General features: G+C 46.4%; 1 protein-coding gene across 2 annotated transcripts in view; it reads right to left on the bottom strand.

The window, feature by feature from the left end:
* Positions 1-16,703, bottom strand: part of NIBAN1 (niban apoptosis regulator 1) — a 54,312-nt gene that overhangs the window by 13,994 nt on the left and 23,615 nt on the right. For both annotated transcript variants that reach the window (XM_063165455.1, XM_063165456.1), the window contains exons 2-5: positions 14,701-14,831; positions 13,524-13,655; positions 12,697-12,811; positions 11,107-11,271 (exon numbers count right to left, since the gene is read on the bottom strand). In XM_063165455.1, coding sequence (XP_063021525.1) covers positions 11,107-11,271; positions 12,697-12,811; positions 13,524-13,655; positions 14,701-14,831 — 543 coding nt within the window. The remainder of the gene's footprint in view (positions 1-11,106; positions 11,272-12,696; positions 12,812-13,523; positions 13,656-14,700; positions 14,832-16,703) is intronic.

The following is a 16,703-nucleotide window of genomic DNA, read 5'->3' as shown; positions in this document are numbered from 1 at the left end:
AAGAATGTCGATTCTCTCAAAGGGAATTATGCTGCTTTAGAAGGTACTGATACATACAAATAATTGTGATGAGAAGACTCAGGAGGAAGTCCTCAAGCCCTGCTTGTCAAGCAACACTTTGGGTTTGTTCATGAGACTGCTTGAGACAGAAGCTTTACAGGAGCCTTGCATAAATGCCAAGGGCAATGCAGGAATTAGAGAAATTATGGGAAACATGGAGGATTAATACCACAGTAATGCCTGAAATATCTCCTCCATGCACTTAACAAAAACAAAAGCTACAGAAACCTATAATTAACTTCATCAGGGCTTTATCCTTGAAGCTTGAAAACTGCATGGTTTCAGATCTGCTCAGAGCCCAAATGTCAAAATTTGCCTTTTCAGAGTTTCACCTGGCTGCAATGACTGCAGGAAGGTTTGTTAAACACATTGAGGGGCAATAAACACTCTCTCAGTGCCTCTCTTGATACTGTTCTTCACATGCAGATAGTTGGAGATCCAAAGACATAACACAAAATCTCCAAGCTCATACAATGATCAAACAAAAAAAAAAAAAAAAAAAAAAAAAAAAAAAAAAAAAAAAAAAAAAGAAAAATCAGCCAGGTAAAATCCCAACCCTACCTTCACTGCTGCCTCCAGGATTTATAGCATTTGTCATGGCAAGTCACAAACCAGTATTAATTGTAAATCAGGCTGTTCAGTGCTGAGAGAACATCCTCTGATCACAGTTTCAATGAAAGAAGGGAGTGTTCCACCTGAGCAACTGAGGTGGAACATTGCATTCAAAAATTTTTGTCCTCCCAAAATAAAACTGAAAAGATTTTGATGAGAAGAGGGCCTGGTTTGGCTGCAGGCAAGGAAAACTGCAGCTCCCACAGCCCTCCAATCATGACTCACATGTTTTCCTCCTTCACAGCTGTGCTCCCTCCTAACCCAAAGGGACAACAGACCATCCAAGAGGCTGGATCTTGGAGCTGCTGAGATGGTGATGCACCAGTGCTGACAGGAGTCTGCCCTCTAAGATCACCAAGTTTTAAATCCATGCTCAAGGGAGTATTCTCTCTCTGTTCTGACTGTCCCCAAGCCTGTGCTGCAGTGGGAAGAAGGTGCTAAAAATCCAAGAGTGATTCATCTGAATAGCTCATGGGAAAAACATTAAGCTGCAAGTGCCATAAAATCCCAATCCCACATTCTTTCCTATGCCAGTAAACACAGGACACAAACACAATCATGGCAGTCTTGCTACAAAAACAACTCCAAGCAGAAAGAAAGCTTTATCCTTCAAGGCTGCTGCAATTGCTAAATTTAGGCAATTTCATCCTCACTTTCCATAGGAGGAAAAGATTGCCTCAGCGATAAGGCTTTGAACAAGCAGATCCATGCAGTGCTGGGCTGTGTAGAAGCTGCTGGCGAGGCACACGAGACAGAAGCACATTCATGGACAGGGCTCAAGAAAAGGGAATTGTACCCAGCTGAAAGGAGCTGCCATGCACATTCTGCCAGAGTTCTGCCCATCCCATGCAGCAGTCCATGGAAGGGCTGGAGGAGGGGGTGGCTTGGCAGCCACAGCAAGGCCAGGGAAACAAGGGCTGGGCTGTTGGGGGAGCCGCGCTGGCGTGCGAGGGAGCAGCTGGGCCTGGGCCATGGCAGCAGAGCTGCAGCTGCAAACGGGGCAGCTGGCAAAGCCCAGTGGTGCCAGGGACGAGTGCTCACCAGGGGAAAGCACGATGGGTGCTCCCCTCTCCTGAACCCCTCACAGGGGCTTCCCTCAGCCATCCTGTCCTGAGTGATCTACAAGTCCTGCTGATTGTACAGAGGGGAGCAGCTTAGGGCAGCTTGGTGCAGTGCTGGCTGCAGTATTCCTCACCCAAATCTCACACAAAGCCAGGAAGGTTACTGAGGGTTCTCCAGCAAAAGGCCAGCGAGGCTTTACAGGTACCTAGACTGATACTGCGTGCTTAATCCAAGATGTCATGCACTTGGAAAATCACCCAAACATCTTCTCCAGCTGTTAATGAACAAAACATCCCTTTTGTGTGGAGATTAAAACAAAATTCTCTATGTTCTGTTTAATTAAAAAAAAAAAGAAAACCTACCTAGAGACTCTACATATCCAAGCACAGAGCCCAGATATTGCTAACCACAAATTCCTTTTATAAATGCAAGAATAACTGCTATAAAGCTCCCTTTGACTTTGGGAGATGGAAGGACAACTGGAAGCACTATAACTTTATAAATCTTCCCAGACTTGCTCATGTCTCAATGGTACGGCTCAGTTAGTTCAGGACTGCAAAAAGCAAAGGAGCTTCCATGCAGTGAATTCCTCTTTAAAAAAAATAATAATTATGTCAAACCTTAACTCATCAATGACACCAAGAGGACCAGGCTACTGGACACCCTCTGAGAGCACCTGCATGTGGTGCAGAAGGGTTAATTTAGAGGGTCCTGTCCCCAGTCTCAGCTGTCTCCCATGCTTGGGCTGCCCTGGGAATGGCAGCCTTCTAACAGAGTGCCCAAGGCTATGAGCTGCTCCTTCCTTGGCAGGTGAATGTTTGGGGAGTGATGAGCAAATCTCCATTCCCAAGGTCCTGTGGGCCCTCCCAGCCCTGCCTATGGCAGGACAGCTGCACCCTTGGAGATGGACATGGCTCCAGCCCCTCAGGACAAGCTGTCCATTTGTGACTCACCAACACTTCCCATGTGTCCCATGACAGCAGCAGGAATGAACTGCTCTCATGGATTTGGTCTCAGCCACAGATCAGCTGCTCTTACACTGGAGAGCTCTGTGCAAGAACTTCTGCAGATGGGCCTCGTTACTAGAGAGAGTGAGTGTTCCAGCTGCCTCTGGCTCAAACTGGATTGCCAGCAAACCAAGATAATATGAGATCTGCATTTGAACATTCCAGTTCAAACTGTGCATCTGCAGTACTGCACACCACTGCCTTGGGGCTGCTGGTGAGGAGGTTAAATCACTCAAATAATGGTTTTTCTTAGTTACAAGCACAGGAAGATGCCTTCATAGCATTGGCATAGCTGTTAAAAAGTGATTCTTTCCACATCCCATTTAAACTGTCCCTCTGAACAATCACTGTCACTAACGGCACTTGGGGACACAGTTTAGTGGTGAGTTAATGGTGGAACTCGGCTGCAATCCTGTAAGAGTGAAGGGATCTATTGACTGTGGGTAAAGTGCTTCACCAAAGGGAGCTCCACCACGAAGAATAACCTCAGCCTTTTGGCTGACATTTCACACAAGGCTGGGGCCCAAAGACACAGCTGAACAAGTGTTAAGCCAGAATCCAGAAGTCTGAGCTCACAGAGCACAAGTTTTAATTAAAGAAATCCTGACTCTGACATAACGCCCTTCATCTGACCAGCAAAACTCAGGAGCAATCCACCCTGGCTTCCTCTGTTTCCTACAGCATCCCAGCCAGATTCTGCACGCAGGGAATAAAATTTATATGATCCTGGAATTCTTCCTGCAGGTAACTAATTGATATTAGCAATGTGGTACCCAGTGATGGCTGGTTTTGTAGGAGATGAACATGTCAGAGCCCACAGGCCTTGCCAGGCTCAGGAACTGCAGCTCTCTCTTCCCAACACAAGACATTCACAACCAATACAAAAACTCATGACTTTTTAGTTCTCTCCTACAAGACAGCAGGGCCCACAGATATCCTCTCAAATCATTCAAAGCAACAGGCCTTGGACAAAGACCGGAGAAGGCAGGAGAACAATCACTGGAAGGAGATGAAGATGACCAAGGAGTCTGGTGGCCTTTCACTGAGGAGGAGAATGTCACTTACTATTAATTTTTGGAATATGATAAATGAGTAAAAAACTGCATTTGATTTTAGGTGATCTCACAATATTATTTCCTTGCTTCCTCATCTATTTGATGGAGAGCTGGCTCTGGTAAAGGCAGTGCCAAAGCATCTCTCATGACTCCTTCTTGTTGGTTACTTTAGAGAGCTTTTTCCTGGGACACAAAAAGATCTCAGTACAGGTGTTGGTGCAGGGCCTTCTTGTGATGTTACAAATAGATAGTAAGAAGCAGATAAAGAAGTATTTGGAATTTTAAGTGCAGTCTCAAAAGCTGGTGCTTCCACCCCTTCTTATTTCCACTAGACACTGTTGCCCTCAAGAGAATAGATTTCATGCTAAAAAATGCAAGTTACATTTTCCCAATTTTCTCATCCTTCCAAGTCAGTCCTCTCTCACCTTGGCATCTGTTTCTTTTGTATATATTTAGACTTGCTTTTCACTACACGCACTCTGTAATTTAAAAAATAATAAATTTCTGGGTTTTTTTAATTTAGTCCTTTTAAAGCAAAAGCTGGTAGAAAAAAGGAAAATACACAACCCCAAACCAACTAAAGAGACAGGACAGTGGTACTGACATTTCAAAGACAGTGCTCCCACTCCTCCAGCCCCCAAGGATTTGGGGTGGATGCAGCTGGAGACCATAAGGGAACAAGAGACCTTCCTGCAGGGAAGGAATCACTCTGCCAGCCTTCCAGCACCACAATTAGGGAACACCCTTCAAATAAAAATAAATGAGCATGATAAAAAATTATTTCCCTTTTTAAGAGTTCACATGAGCTCCAGCATGTTTTAAGAGCTGCTGCGTTTAAGTACCACAGACAGCTGGTGAAAAAAGCCATGGCCATCAACCACAACAAAATTTAACTGTGGAAATTCTGTCTCCAAAAAAATAAGCAATGGTCCCAACCCACTGGGATGGCAGGTAAGAAAAGGAATATGCTTTGAACCTGGGGAGAGGTGGAAAGCTCAGGAACTGCACCTCAGGAAAAGGGAGGTTACCTGGGGCTTGGGACATGGCTCAAGCACAGCTGAAAATGACCCTCTAAATAAAAGGACACACATTTTACCCTCACAAAATGCTGTCCTGTGTTGTTAGCATCCAAACTGAGAACAAAATGAGATATATATGGTGCTCTGGGGCTGAGAGGCATGCACCCCCCAGCTCTGGGGATTTCCTGTGAGCAGTGTGCTGTCACATCATCCACAGAGCCTGTGGTGTGAAGCTGCTAACCACCAACAGAAGCTAGATGAGGTCACTTCCAAACATGATACAGCCCTGAAAGAATACTCTGTACTTATAGCAAACAGGGCTTTGCAGCACAAGTTCCTTCCATGGCCACCAAACCAACACTGAGCAGGGTTAACTGTTCGCTTATCAGCACACAGCACCCAGACTGAAGCTGTTCAAAGCAGCACCAGACAGGGCACAAACAACCTCCAGTGGGAAACCCAGCAGGTGTGGGTTTCCTAGTCTAAAAAATTAATGAGCACTCCATAAACACACATAAAGGATCACAGTATCACTTATTTCTCACATTTTCCAAGTGCTTTCCAAACCAGCTACTGTATTCCTGGAGCAGGTGGGAATTTGGAGAATGGCTCTAGAGTGACTTTATTGTGGCCTTTCAGTACCTACAGGGGCTCCAGGAGAGCTGGAGAGGGACTCTGGACAAGGGATGGAGTGAGAGGGCACAGGGAATGGCTTCCCTCTGCAGGAGGGCAGGGTCAGATGGGATGTTTGGAAGGAATTGTTCCCTGTGAGGGTGGGCAGGCCCTGGCACAGGGTGCCCAGAGAAACTGTGGCTGCCCCTGGATCCCTGGCAGTGTCCAAGGCCAGGTTGGACAGGGCTGGGAGCAACCTGGGCCAGTGGAAGGTGTCCCTGCCCATGGCAGGAGGTTCCTTTCCACCCAAACCACTCCATGATTCTCTGATTTCTCTGCTTCGAAGCTGGAGCCTGAACACCACCTTACTCTGCACAAATGAGTCTTCACAGCTCCTAAAACAGGCTGGGGTGGTGGGCTCAGGGCAGTGGCTCCCCTGCACCACCCACACTTGGCAGTCTGTAAGAAGATAATCAGCCTGAGATGGGAGGGATAGGAAGAACATAATGGCAATTATGAATTTAGCACATTCATCATCTTGCTGTTTCAGAATGAATGTCACTCCTACAGACTGAAAATCCTCACCACAGTGCAGGAAACCAGGCTGGCAGGAAAGGCAAAAGCCATGCTTGCTGACTGAATGAACTCATGCTGCAGAGGAAAAACATCCTAGAAAGAGGAGAAATAGTCTTATTTCAAGCAAAATACCCTAAATTATACCAAAAAAAACCCACTATATCATATCCTGAAAGATTTAGTGAGTTTTTTTGACACCCCACAAGCCTTATCAAAGGTATATCTAGTGAAATGGACTGGTGAAAGAACAGCCACAGTCTCAGCCACTCATGTGGATCACAGGTGGTCTAATCTTATTAACCAAAAAGGGATTTAATTAACCCAAGTACAGCAGCTGCTTGAGAGGAGCCAAGACACAAATCTTGGTAGATGAAGGGGTAAATATTATCTCCATTTGTACTTTCTCCCACCCCAAATTACCACACAAACTTTCCAAAAGGCTTCACTTTCATTCCAGTGCACAAAAACATTTCTCTTTAATGTCATAAAAAGCAATTTCCTCCTCAGTTCTCCTTTAATTGCTCCCACCACATCCATTGGAAACAGGCAGCAAGAAAATCCTTCCCTTCATCTCCCTCTCCAGAGAGGAGAGGCCACCCTGTTTGTGGCATGAAGCCTCAGAAACCCTTCCAAAGTGGTATCTGGACTCCTGACAGCTGCTTTGCCGTGTACATAGAGATATACAGACATATTCATCGCTCAGCTCAAGGATTTAATGTCAGCTTCTCAACCTTTACCAGTGCTCCCAGAATTATTCTGAATTCTGGGCCAAGAGTTGCTAAGTCCTATACAGGTACTATGGACATGTGACATAGGAAATTTAGAAATAACTATGAGGAAAACATCTGTCAGATAAATTCAGAGCTGAAAAAAGAAATGCAAACACCAATAATGGGCAACCCTGAAGGTCAGAGATGGAGGAAAAAATCTGCCCTCCACAAGCTTTTGTCTTTCTCTCTTGCCTAATGTATTTCTTTATTATACTTCTTTAATATATGTATTGCTCAAAATAATTTCTGTTGTTTCTGTTGAAACTGGAGATGACAGGATATGGTTTTGAAAGTCCTTCAGCTTCCTGTGTCAGGAGGGTGATTGTCAAGATGTGGATGTGAAATCAAACCAGACGAAAAAAACTAAAATCACGAAGTGAAACTCTGTGTCTCCCAGAATGAGCTAGTTGTCATTTCCTTCCCATCATGCAGACTTTCCTCTATCCCAGCACCAAGTGGTCAGGGTTCCCCACTTCCAACAGCAAATACTGAATGAAACTCAAATAGGAAGCAAGAAGACCTAAAAAAACAAGTCATTTAAGAAGTACTCAGAAGAAACTTCAGTCTGATTTTCAAGGCATGCAAACATAAAGGATTAAAACCTGAGGAATAGCTAATATTAGAGCCCTGTGAATATTATGAGCCTTTCCCTCACTGTTGCCATTGTGGGACTGGTAGAACATCCCCACTGGGGGCTAGGTGGCCATTTCAGCAGCAGATTCCCCCCAAATCTGAGGTGTGCACTTGTCAGCATTTCACTAAGGAAACAGGGAGCAAGATGGAACCAGGTGAGTCCAGGTTGTGGATCAAAGAGATAAGGCAAACCAAAGAATCACACGCTGCCACCCCCATCTAACCTGGCAGGAGCAGATTAGAAAATCAGAGGAAAATGCTAAACCACTTCCTCCACACACCACCTGAACTCAAGCACAGTTTTAAACTTTACAAAGCTGAGGAGTGTTAAAAATCCTGCACTGCTGTAGGTGTGACACTTGGGAAGCACAGGCTGCCCAGAAGCAGCAGAGAAGAGCCAGCAGTGCCCACCAGGGACCCCCTGCACCACCAGGCTGCTGGGCTTCCTCGCTGCTCCCTGGGTACTTGCCTTCTCACTGACTAGCCCTAATCACACCACCTCACACATTAAAACCCAAAAAGCATTTGATCTTCATGTTCCATTGCTGCTGAAGGAGATCATTGTCTCCTCAAACCACCAAGCCCTCATCAGTGAGTATAAAGGGCAAAGACAAGGGGAAAGTCGAGATGGGAACGACACAACAACCCACAGTCCAAACATCTGAATGCCATTTCCCAGTGGTGCTCACTAAACCCCCATGCTTTTGCTCTGCCCAGAAATCCCAGAAACACAGGCTGGGCTGGGCATTTGTACCAGAGGGGGACAGGAAGCAGCTGAATGTCAGGGCGGCTCCCAGCACTGATTCACTCCAGCTTTCCCTGTTTAACTCTCTTCCTGGGAGAAAGAAAATACATTGTAGCCACAAGCTCTTCCAAGTCCTTGGCTAAAGCCCCGTGCAATACATTCCTTCCCAGGAGTGGCAGATCACAGCAGGGACAGATCAGGCATGACACCTGTCTTTGTCCTGTCCTTGCCTAATCTGCCCTGGTAAACGGGAGCTCGGCACTTTGGGAAGAGGTGGAGTGAGTGTTGCCCTGGTCCATGCTCCTTATCCCACTAAATTATATTTCATAATCAAACATGAAGGATTTTTCACAGTTCTTTCCTCTTTTCAACTATTTTTTAATAAAAGAGCACAGTCAAATTTTTCTACCACAATCCTTACTGGCCATCGTTGTGCTGCACATAGCTCATAGCTGTAACTTTGTAAGATTGCTCAGACACCTGTTTTTCTCAGCAGAAGTGTTTGCAAAAAAGACTTTAGGAAGTATTAATAAACTACTATTTTTCAGTGATGTGCAAATGAATAGGAATCAATATGAAGCCCTTGGGAAAAAAATTCTCTCCAAGGGCAGAGTTCAGGTTACTGAGGTGCTTGTCAGTGATCATTTTTCCACTTGCAGCACCCAGATCTCCAGGGGATAACTCCAAGAAATGCACACAAAAGGGGCTCCTGTTTCCTTGATAGCTGTTGAAATTCATTTCCTGGTTCAACAGGAGATCCTAATCCAGACTGTCTTTATCTGCTTCTCACCCCGTTGGGCAGAAGTAAGGATGAGCCTTGAGGCATTGTCTGTCAGATAAAAACAGGACCACAGGAAAAGCTGAGAGGGATAAATCCTGGGACAGATGCCTAAATGAGCAATAGCTAAGCCATATGAAATATAATGAAGTGCAGACTCACAGGCTTTGGAGATGGAAAAGACCTCTTAGGTCATCCTAACACGGCCTCTGCCAGTTCAGGATTGGCCCCTGGAGTGATGTGCTGAACTTTAAGAAAAAACCAGGCTGCCAAAAGCTTTGTCAAATCCATTACACTTGTTCCAGAAGAGAAATGAAAATCCCCAAACATCATGAACAAGTCATGGAGTGCCAGGAAAACTTGATTGTGTCCCCATCTCCCCACCAAACCTCAGTGAGGAGCCAAGTCCAGAGGGTCAGGGCACTGTACACTACCTGGATAGCTGGGAAAGGGGACTGCACACCACCTGGATAGCACTGGGAATGCAATTAGGGATTGTACAGCACCATTGGGACCAGCAATGGGGAGCGTACACCACCTGGGATAGCATCAAGATTGGGAATCTCACATTTCCTGTGAAGAACACTCCTGAAACCAGCCAGCCCCGAGCATCACACAAGTAACTGCACATCTTAGGAAACCACCTAGAAATGCAGTCATGTGTGTTTTCCTCAAGGAAATGGAGTCCTAAAGGAAACCTAAAGGAATGTCTTTTGCAATGGAGACAGGGAAAAGAGATGGTAGTTGAGAATGATCCAGAGAGGACAGCAGGAGAAAGCTGACTGAGGGCAATGGGATGAAGCTGATGACGAGGCGACTAAAGTGGCAGCTAAAAAAGCATTCACCAGGAGCCACTTCTGTAAATAAAAGGGACTGTTCACACCCTGCACTCACAATTCATTTACCCACAAGCCTGGGATTCACACTCAAGCAGCTGAGTTCAGTGGAGAGGTTGCTGAGTGTTCCCATCTCCTACCAAGGGCAGCAGGAGCAGATGGGACTCCAAAGCGAACTAAAGACATGGAAGACCCTGGAGACCAGTGGGGAACTGAGGGCATCTTGGTGGAAAAAATGTCATCTGAAAACCAGGAAAGCATTTCTTTTTCTGAAGGATCCAATTCATAAATGATCTTCCAATTTCATGGGAGCAAAGCTGTTTTTACAACCCTAGCAAGTAACAAACTATGGGGTTTTTTAAAGTTTTCTAGGCTAACCTACTCAGAAAGTGACATTTATCATTGTGCAGACAATCAATACTGCGTCCTACACACTATTCATGGACCAACTACAAGGCTTAACCATGGCTGGGGCTGGAGCTGCCATTGAAACATCTGCAGAAAGGCCAAATGTTTGATCAGGAGAGATGTGTATGTAACAACATGGGAATGTACTGGGGGACTGCACTCCCTCCATGTTGTACACACCTGGCCTCCTGTATGGCACAGGGTGGGATTCTTATTATTGTCTGTGCAGGGCCATGAGTCAGATTCCATGATCCTTGTGGGTCCCTTCCAATTCAGGACATTCCATGATTCCTGATTCTATAGCTGTGATGCATTAGCCAGCTTGCAAATGCAGGTGAGGGTTTGCTGTGCCTTAGTAATGAACACCTCTAATGGATTTTGGATCATTACACAACTTCCAAAGCAATTCCCACGTTTTCTCCCCGAGCTCACACCCACTGCATCCCAAACCCTACCTAACTGTGTTCCCAGCACAGCAAGCAGCAGGACTGTGTTGATTCATTCCTCGGGGTGCTGAAGCCAAGCACCTTTCATGAGTGACTTGCATTTTCCCACAGCTGGGTGGGTGGGTGACACTGTCCCAGGCTGAGCCCTTCCAGAAATATCCCACACAGTCCCTTTCCACACTCACTGTGATTGGAATGTCCCACACGATCCCATCCCTCACTCACTGTGGTTGGAATGTCCCACATGATCCCATCCCTCACTCACCAGGGCTGGAATGTCCCACACGATCCCATCCCGCATTCACTGTGGCTGGAATGTCCCACACGATCCCATCCCTCACTCAGCATGGTTGGAATGTCCCCATCCCGCATTCACTGTGGCTGGAATGTCCCACACGATCCCATCCCTCACTCACCATGGCTGGAATGTCCCACACGATCCCATCCCTCACTCCCCATGGCTGGAATGTCCCCATCCCTCACTCACCGTGGTTGGAATGGCGCACGCAGTCTCCCAGCACGGTGCTGAAGCGTTGCTGTGCCCCTGGCTCCGGGAAGCAGTAGTAGCTGTGCCGGGAGAAGGGCTGCCACAGGTACACCGGGAACTCCTTCGGGAGCGGCACGAAGGCTGCGGCCGCCTCCTCACTCGAGCCTGCACAGAAACACCTCTGTTTGAGAGCTCCTCATTTCCTCAGGGCTGGCTCTGTGCCACAGCTTTGCCAGCAGGATAATCACCTTCCCAATCCAGGAGATTGGGCACAGAGGGCAGGGGGACACAGCTGGGATGGGCACACTCAGCTGGCATCAACCCCCTCTCTGTGTCACACCACAGCAACTTGATGGCCTCTTGCTTTGTCTTCAAGGTGGCAAAAATCTAGTTTTGGTAAAATTTCAAAGAAACCATTCCACTGGATTGCCGCTGGTAGGGAAATGGTTTTCATGGCAGATAAGTAAATTACTGGGGAGCTCTGGTCTGTTCCACATAAAGACCATTTAGGAGCATATTGACTTTCCTATAGAAACTAGCTGCATTCAATAAACCGCGTTGGAACAGCAGCTGGAACAGCTTTCACTGGTTCCAGGACTTCCACATACAATTGCTCTTAAAAACTGTCACTTCAAACCCTTGTAGGTGATGTGAAGAAAGCACCAAGTACCTCCAGCTCCCACCTGCCCCAGGTCCCTGCACACAGGGGATGCTGGACAGCATGTGTAGGGATGACCAAACCCAATCTGGAAGCACTGACATGCACTGAGAGCCCAGACACATGAGGTTCATCTTCAGCACCACACAGATGGAGAGTAGTGCCATAAAGATGAAGTGATGATGTTTCTGAAGGGAGAGCCATGGGAAGTCCACAAGCACCCTTGGGGTGTTCCACATCACTCAATCCCACCTGCTGCAGAGCTGTGGTGACACACACAGGACACCTCCAAGCCCTCTGACCACCCTGTGCCTTGGGAAAGGGTGTGACAGGACACCTAACTTTTAAATCCTGGGGATTTAAAGGACTCAAAAAACAAATCCTTGTCTTCAAGCTGCCCTTATCCCTTTTGTTATGTGGCATCCCATTCTCCAAATCTGACTCTGCAATGTGGGACCTGGTTCCATAAAGCCTGAATTTTTTTCCATCTTGGTAGAGCGGGGGCAGGCAGGACCACAGCAGTTCCTGACCCAGAAACAACAAACTCAGAAGCAGCCACCTTCCTGCCCTCTCTGTGGGACTTATTATCAGCTGTGAGTCAACGCAGACAGCTGGCATCTAAAAATGGAAACAAATAAACCAGGAATATTAACAAAGCCCGGGAACAATGGCGCTGTGGTTCCTGCCCTGCTTCTGCACAGCTTCCAGCAGCTTTGTGCCGGTGTGCTGGGAAGAAAGGGAGCCAGCATTTCTCTGAATGTTGGCTTACAGCATCTGCTTTGTTCTTCCATTCTGGAGCTGTGCTTGAACTTGTGAAAAGGGCTGTGGGCATCTTCTGCTACCCCATTTTAAACTGGAGCCTGAAAGCCTTCCCAGGGCAGAGTAATGAACAGAGCCTGGGCTTTGGCAGTTCAGCTTTGAACAGGACTTACCAACAGGGTCTGGAAAATGTTTATCAGAAAGCAAATTGTAATCTTCTTCTGAAGTCAGGACTTTGCCTCCTGCAGGAAGAACGTGATATTTAGGGCTAGCTCCCTTCTGGTAGGCCTGGAAAATCAATAGAGAGAAAGTATTGTCAAATAGAGATTTAAGGAGAGAGAAAAAACAAAATACACAATTCACTGATAAAGCCAGGAGCTGACTTCATGATCCTTGTGGGTCCCTTCCAACTCAGGATATTCTATTATTCTAATGCATGGGAATATTGCACAAAGGGAGAATCTTTTTGTCAGGCTGAATTTTGGAAATGTTCCCTAGGCATGTCAAATCTAAAACAAATCTAATCTCTCAGTGCTTATCTGCTGTGGTGGGGAGTCAGGGATGGAAGGGAGGGAAAAAGGATGGGATTTTCTCCAGAGCCCAATTAGTTGGATTAGTCAGCCAGGACTAGCTTGACTAATGCAGCTTCCAGGCAAAAACCTCCACTGTAGCCAGCCTGAAGCCACCCAAACCTGCAGGAGCACAGGGATGTATTACAGGGATGTAGAAGTGAGAAGTGCTCTGGGACAGGCACAGGAAGGTTCAAGTGCTGTTAAAAGGATTTGTTCGTTCTTGCTGACGTATCTGGCCAAGGAATGTCCCATTTGTTAGTTCTGGCCAAGGCAGGGCACTTGACTGTACCCTCAGCCATCCCACTGGAGCCACCCTAACGAGGACAAGGTTTCACCTCCTATTGCTGAAGGCAAGGCAGCAGCAGCAAATCCACTCCCTATTGGTTTATTTGGGAATGCACAAGCAGATCCATGGAAGCAGCACTCACCTCTTTGGTCTCAAAGCAATTCACAGTGTAGTCATTTTTGATCACGACGTATCTGTCCTTCCACTTCTTCAGGTCCTCAGCAAAGTGCAGCAGCTCTGCTTCATACAGAACTGTCCCAGCTTCCCCTGCAGGCTACAGGGACAATTGGTGACATTTGAGACCCCTCTGCACCACTGACCATCCTGAAGCTTTTATTTCTACTTTTCCATAATGCTGCTCTGAGAGCTTTGGAGCCTTCAAATGCAATTTGGAGTCATAAACATCTCTGATTTCAGAAGGTTCTACAGACACAAGCAAATTCTTGTAGCTGAGGTGAGGAGAAAGCTCTGCCTTCCAAAACACTGCCAGATTTCTGAGACAGAGATTTATTCACCTTGCAGCTGACAGGCTGAATGCAACATCAGAGAATCCTACAGTGGCTTGGGTTGGAAGGGACCTTAAAGATCATCCAGTTCCAACTCCTGCAGGATGACCTGGGGTTCACCACCTCCCATTTTCCACTACATAATATAAATATTTCATTGATATGAAAAGCAGGGTTTTATTATAATATAGGAAATTGTTTCCCATTTGTTTGTAATGCTTTTGCATCTGTGCTGTAGTAACTGATATCCCCCTTCTGAGAGACACAGATCTTCTATTATCCCACCCCACTGCTTTACTTACTCATTTCAAGAGCATTGGAAATCCATAATTTCCAGTATGTTCAGAGCATTAAATTCTTTATCTTCTTAATCTTGAAGGCTCTGAAGGTTCTCTGCATTTTCCTTTTGTCTCACTTTTTGTCCCCCCTCTAATGAAAACCAGTTTTCCATAGTTCACTCCACAAAGGGAATTACTGCCATCTTCTTTAAGGAACCCTGAGCCATGGACGACAGGATTAATTACATTTCCTACATAATCTCCTTCCTGGAAGTATGATATCTGTCCCTAGATTTTGCAGAACCTTGCAACCAGCAAGAAGGAATCAGTTTTGTCCAAATGCCCAACTCCTTGTACCAGAAACTCACGTCATGGTTCTCCTCGTGCCATGATCAACAACTAAACGAGACCAAAATAAAGATGAATTTTCAAAAATTAAACTTCAAACCTGCACCCAGATGCAACTTTTCCATCCCAAACCAAAATGACCCAAATCCAACATGGGTCCCAGACAGGAAAACGAGTGTCCCCCTACCCTGGTTTTCAGGAAGCGGGACTGGGAGTGGCGGTGCTGCTCCAGCTCCTCCTGCACGTGCCTGCAGAAAGCCACGGCGTGCTGCCGGCGGTAGTGGGGGCTGAAGTTCTTGATGGTGGCCTCTGTTTTCCCTGAGGTGGAACAGATATTAAAAATTATTTCACGTACATGGCTTCACAGCCTGTAACACAGAACCAAGGCACTTCTCACCAGTGACACAAATTCTTCTCTTTGGAGAAAAGGCAGTTCCAGGGTCACCCAATAGTGACCTTCCAGTACCTGAAGGGAGCCCATGGGAAAGATGGAGAGACACTCTGGACAAGAGATGGAGTGACAGGATGAGGGGGAATGGCTTCCCACTGAAATAGAGTGGGTTTAGATTGGATATTGGGAAGGAATTGTTCCCTATGAGGGTGGGCAGGCCCTGGCACAGGGTGCTCAGAGAAGCTGTGGCTGCCCCTGGATTCCTGGAAGTGCCCAAGGCCAGGCTGGACAGGGTTTGGAGCACTCTGGGATAGTGGAAGGTGTCCCTGCCCAGAGCAGGGGATGGAACTGGATGGGCTTTAAGGTCCATCTAACCCAAACCATTCCATAATTCCATGAGAAGACCTCCTGAGTGTACTGAGGGCCACTCGCTGCACAGATCAGGAAACCCTTGGAGATGCATTCAGAGGGAATTTGTCCAGGAAAATATTGGGTTTGGGACTTTGTTCTTTCTTCTAAGATCAAGCAAAGAATTCCCCGAATCCATTTCTCTAAGGAAAGATGCTCTCTGCCTCTCCCTGGGGCACGCTGCCCCAGAGCCAGGGATGGTCAAGGGGTGAAAGGGTTTTCAAAGACAACCAGTGATACTGGCTAATGTTCAGCCATAGGAGCCAATTTTATCACTTACTGAGATTTTAAAGATGACTCAAAGCGCTACAAAAGATTTTTCTAGGCTTGGGCACTACAGACTCATCTTTGTTTTAATGTAAACATATCCTTAGTCATGCTGCAATAAACACTAATCTGGTATTGTCTCACTGTGATCAAGATCTCATGGGTAACAGCAACAGCAATAAACACACTGAGGTCTCACTTCTGAGAATCTTAAAACTATTTACAAGCAATTAACTCATTAACCCTACCACTGAAATAATGGTGCTTTGCAGACAGGGAAGTGAAGCTAAAATTAAAGGCATGTGCATTTGTGTGACTGAAAGAGTTTGTAGCAATGCAAAAACCAGAACCTAGCCTATGATCTAGAGAGCATCCCAAACACCCTGGATCCTGGAGAGATCCCTTTCTTCTTGGTATTAGAGAGCTCCATGCCAAAGGGCTTTTACTGAGCATACAACAAAGAAATGCAATTTCACATCTCCAGCAATTTTGATGCTTTTAGTATTTCATTTTGTTCTGCTCGGTAGGGAAAAAACATAATATTTTCTGTTTGAGGAAAAAAAGGTAATTATCAAACTAAGACTTATTAATGCCTTTAGATAGACTCCTAGACCAGGACTGGCACACAGTATTCCTGAAATGGAATTCATGGAAGTGTTCAAGGCCAGGGGCAAGGAGCAATCTGGTTTAGTGGAAGGTGTCACTGCCCATTGCAGGGCGTGGGACTGGATGAGTTTGAAGATCCCTCCCAACCCAAACCATTGTGGGATTCTATGAATAATTCCCTAATTTCCTAACACAGATGTGCATGAGAAGACAAACCTACATTCTAGCTCCTCTCCTTCTGCAGGTGAATTTGCAGTGTGGTGCAGAATAAGATGCACCCCCATGCTCAGGGGCAATGCCAACACTGCTGTTCCATGACACCACCTTTCATTCCAGCCTCTCCTGTGTCACCGGCTCAGAGGGGAGAGCTGCAGCCCTCTCCTTTGTAAGCACCAATGTGATTGCTGCCTTCCACTGAACTGAAAACCCCTCTTGCCCCACTGCTGTCCACTCCAATCCCACACCAGCCCTGGGAGACAGACCTGACACCCTGGAGCCCTCTCCGGGCACACAGAGGA

Source organism: Melospiza melodia, chromosome 11 (assembly GCF_035770615.1).
Source record: "Melospiza melodia melodia isolate bMelMel2 chromosome 11, bMelMel2.pri, whole genome shotgun sequence".
Taxonomy (NCBI): Eukaryota; Metazoa; Chordata; class Aves; order Passeriformes; family Passerellidae; genus Melospiza; species Melospiza melodia.
This window is presented reverse-complemented; position numbering and strand designations above follow the sequence as displayed.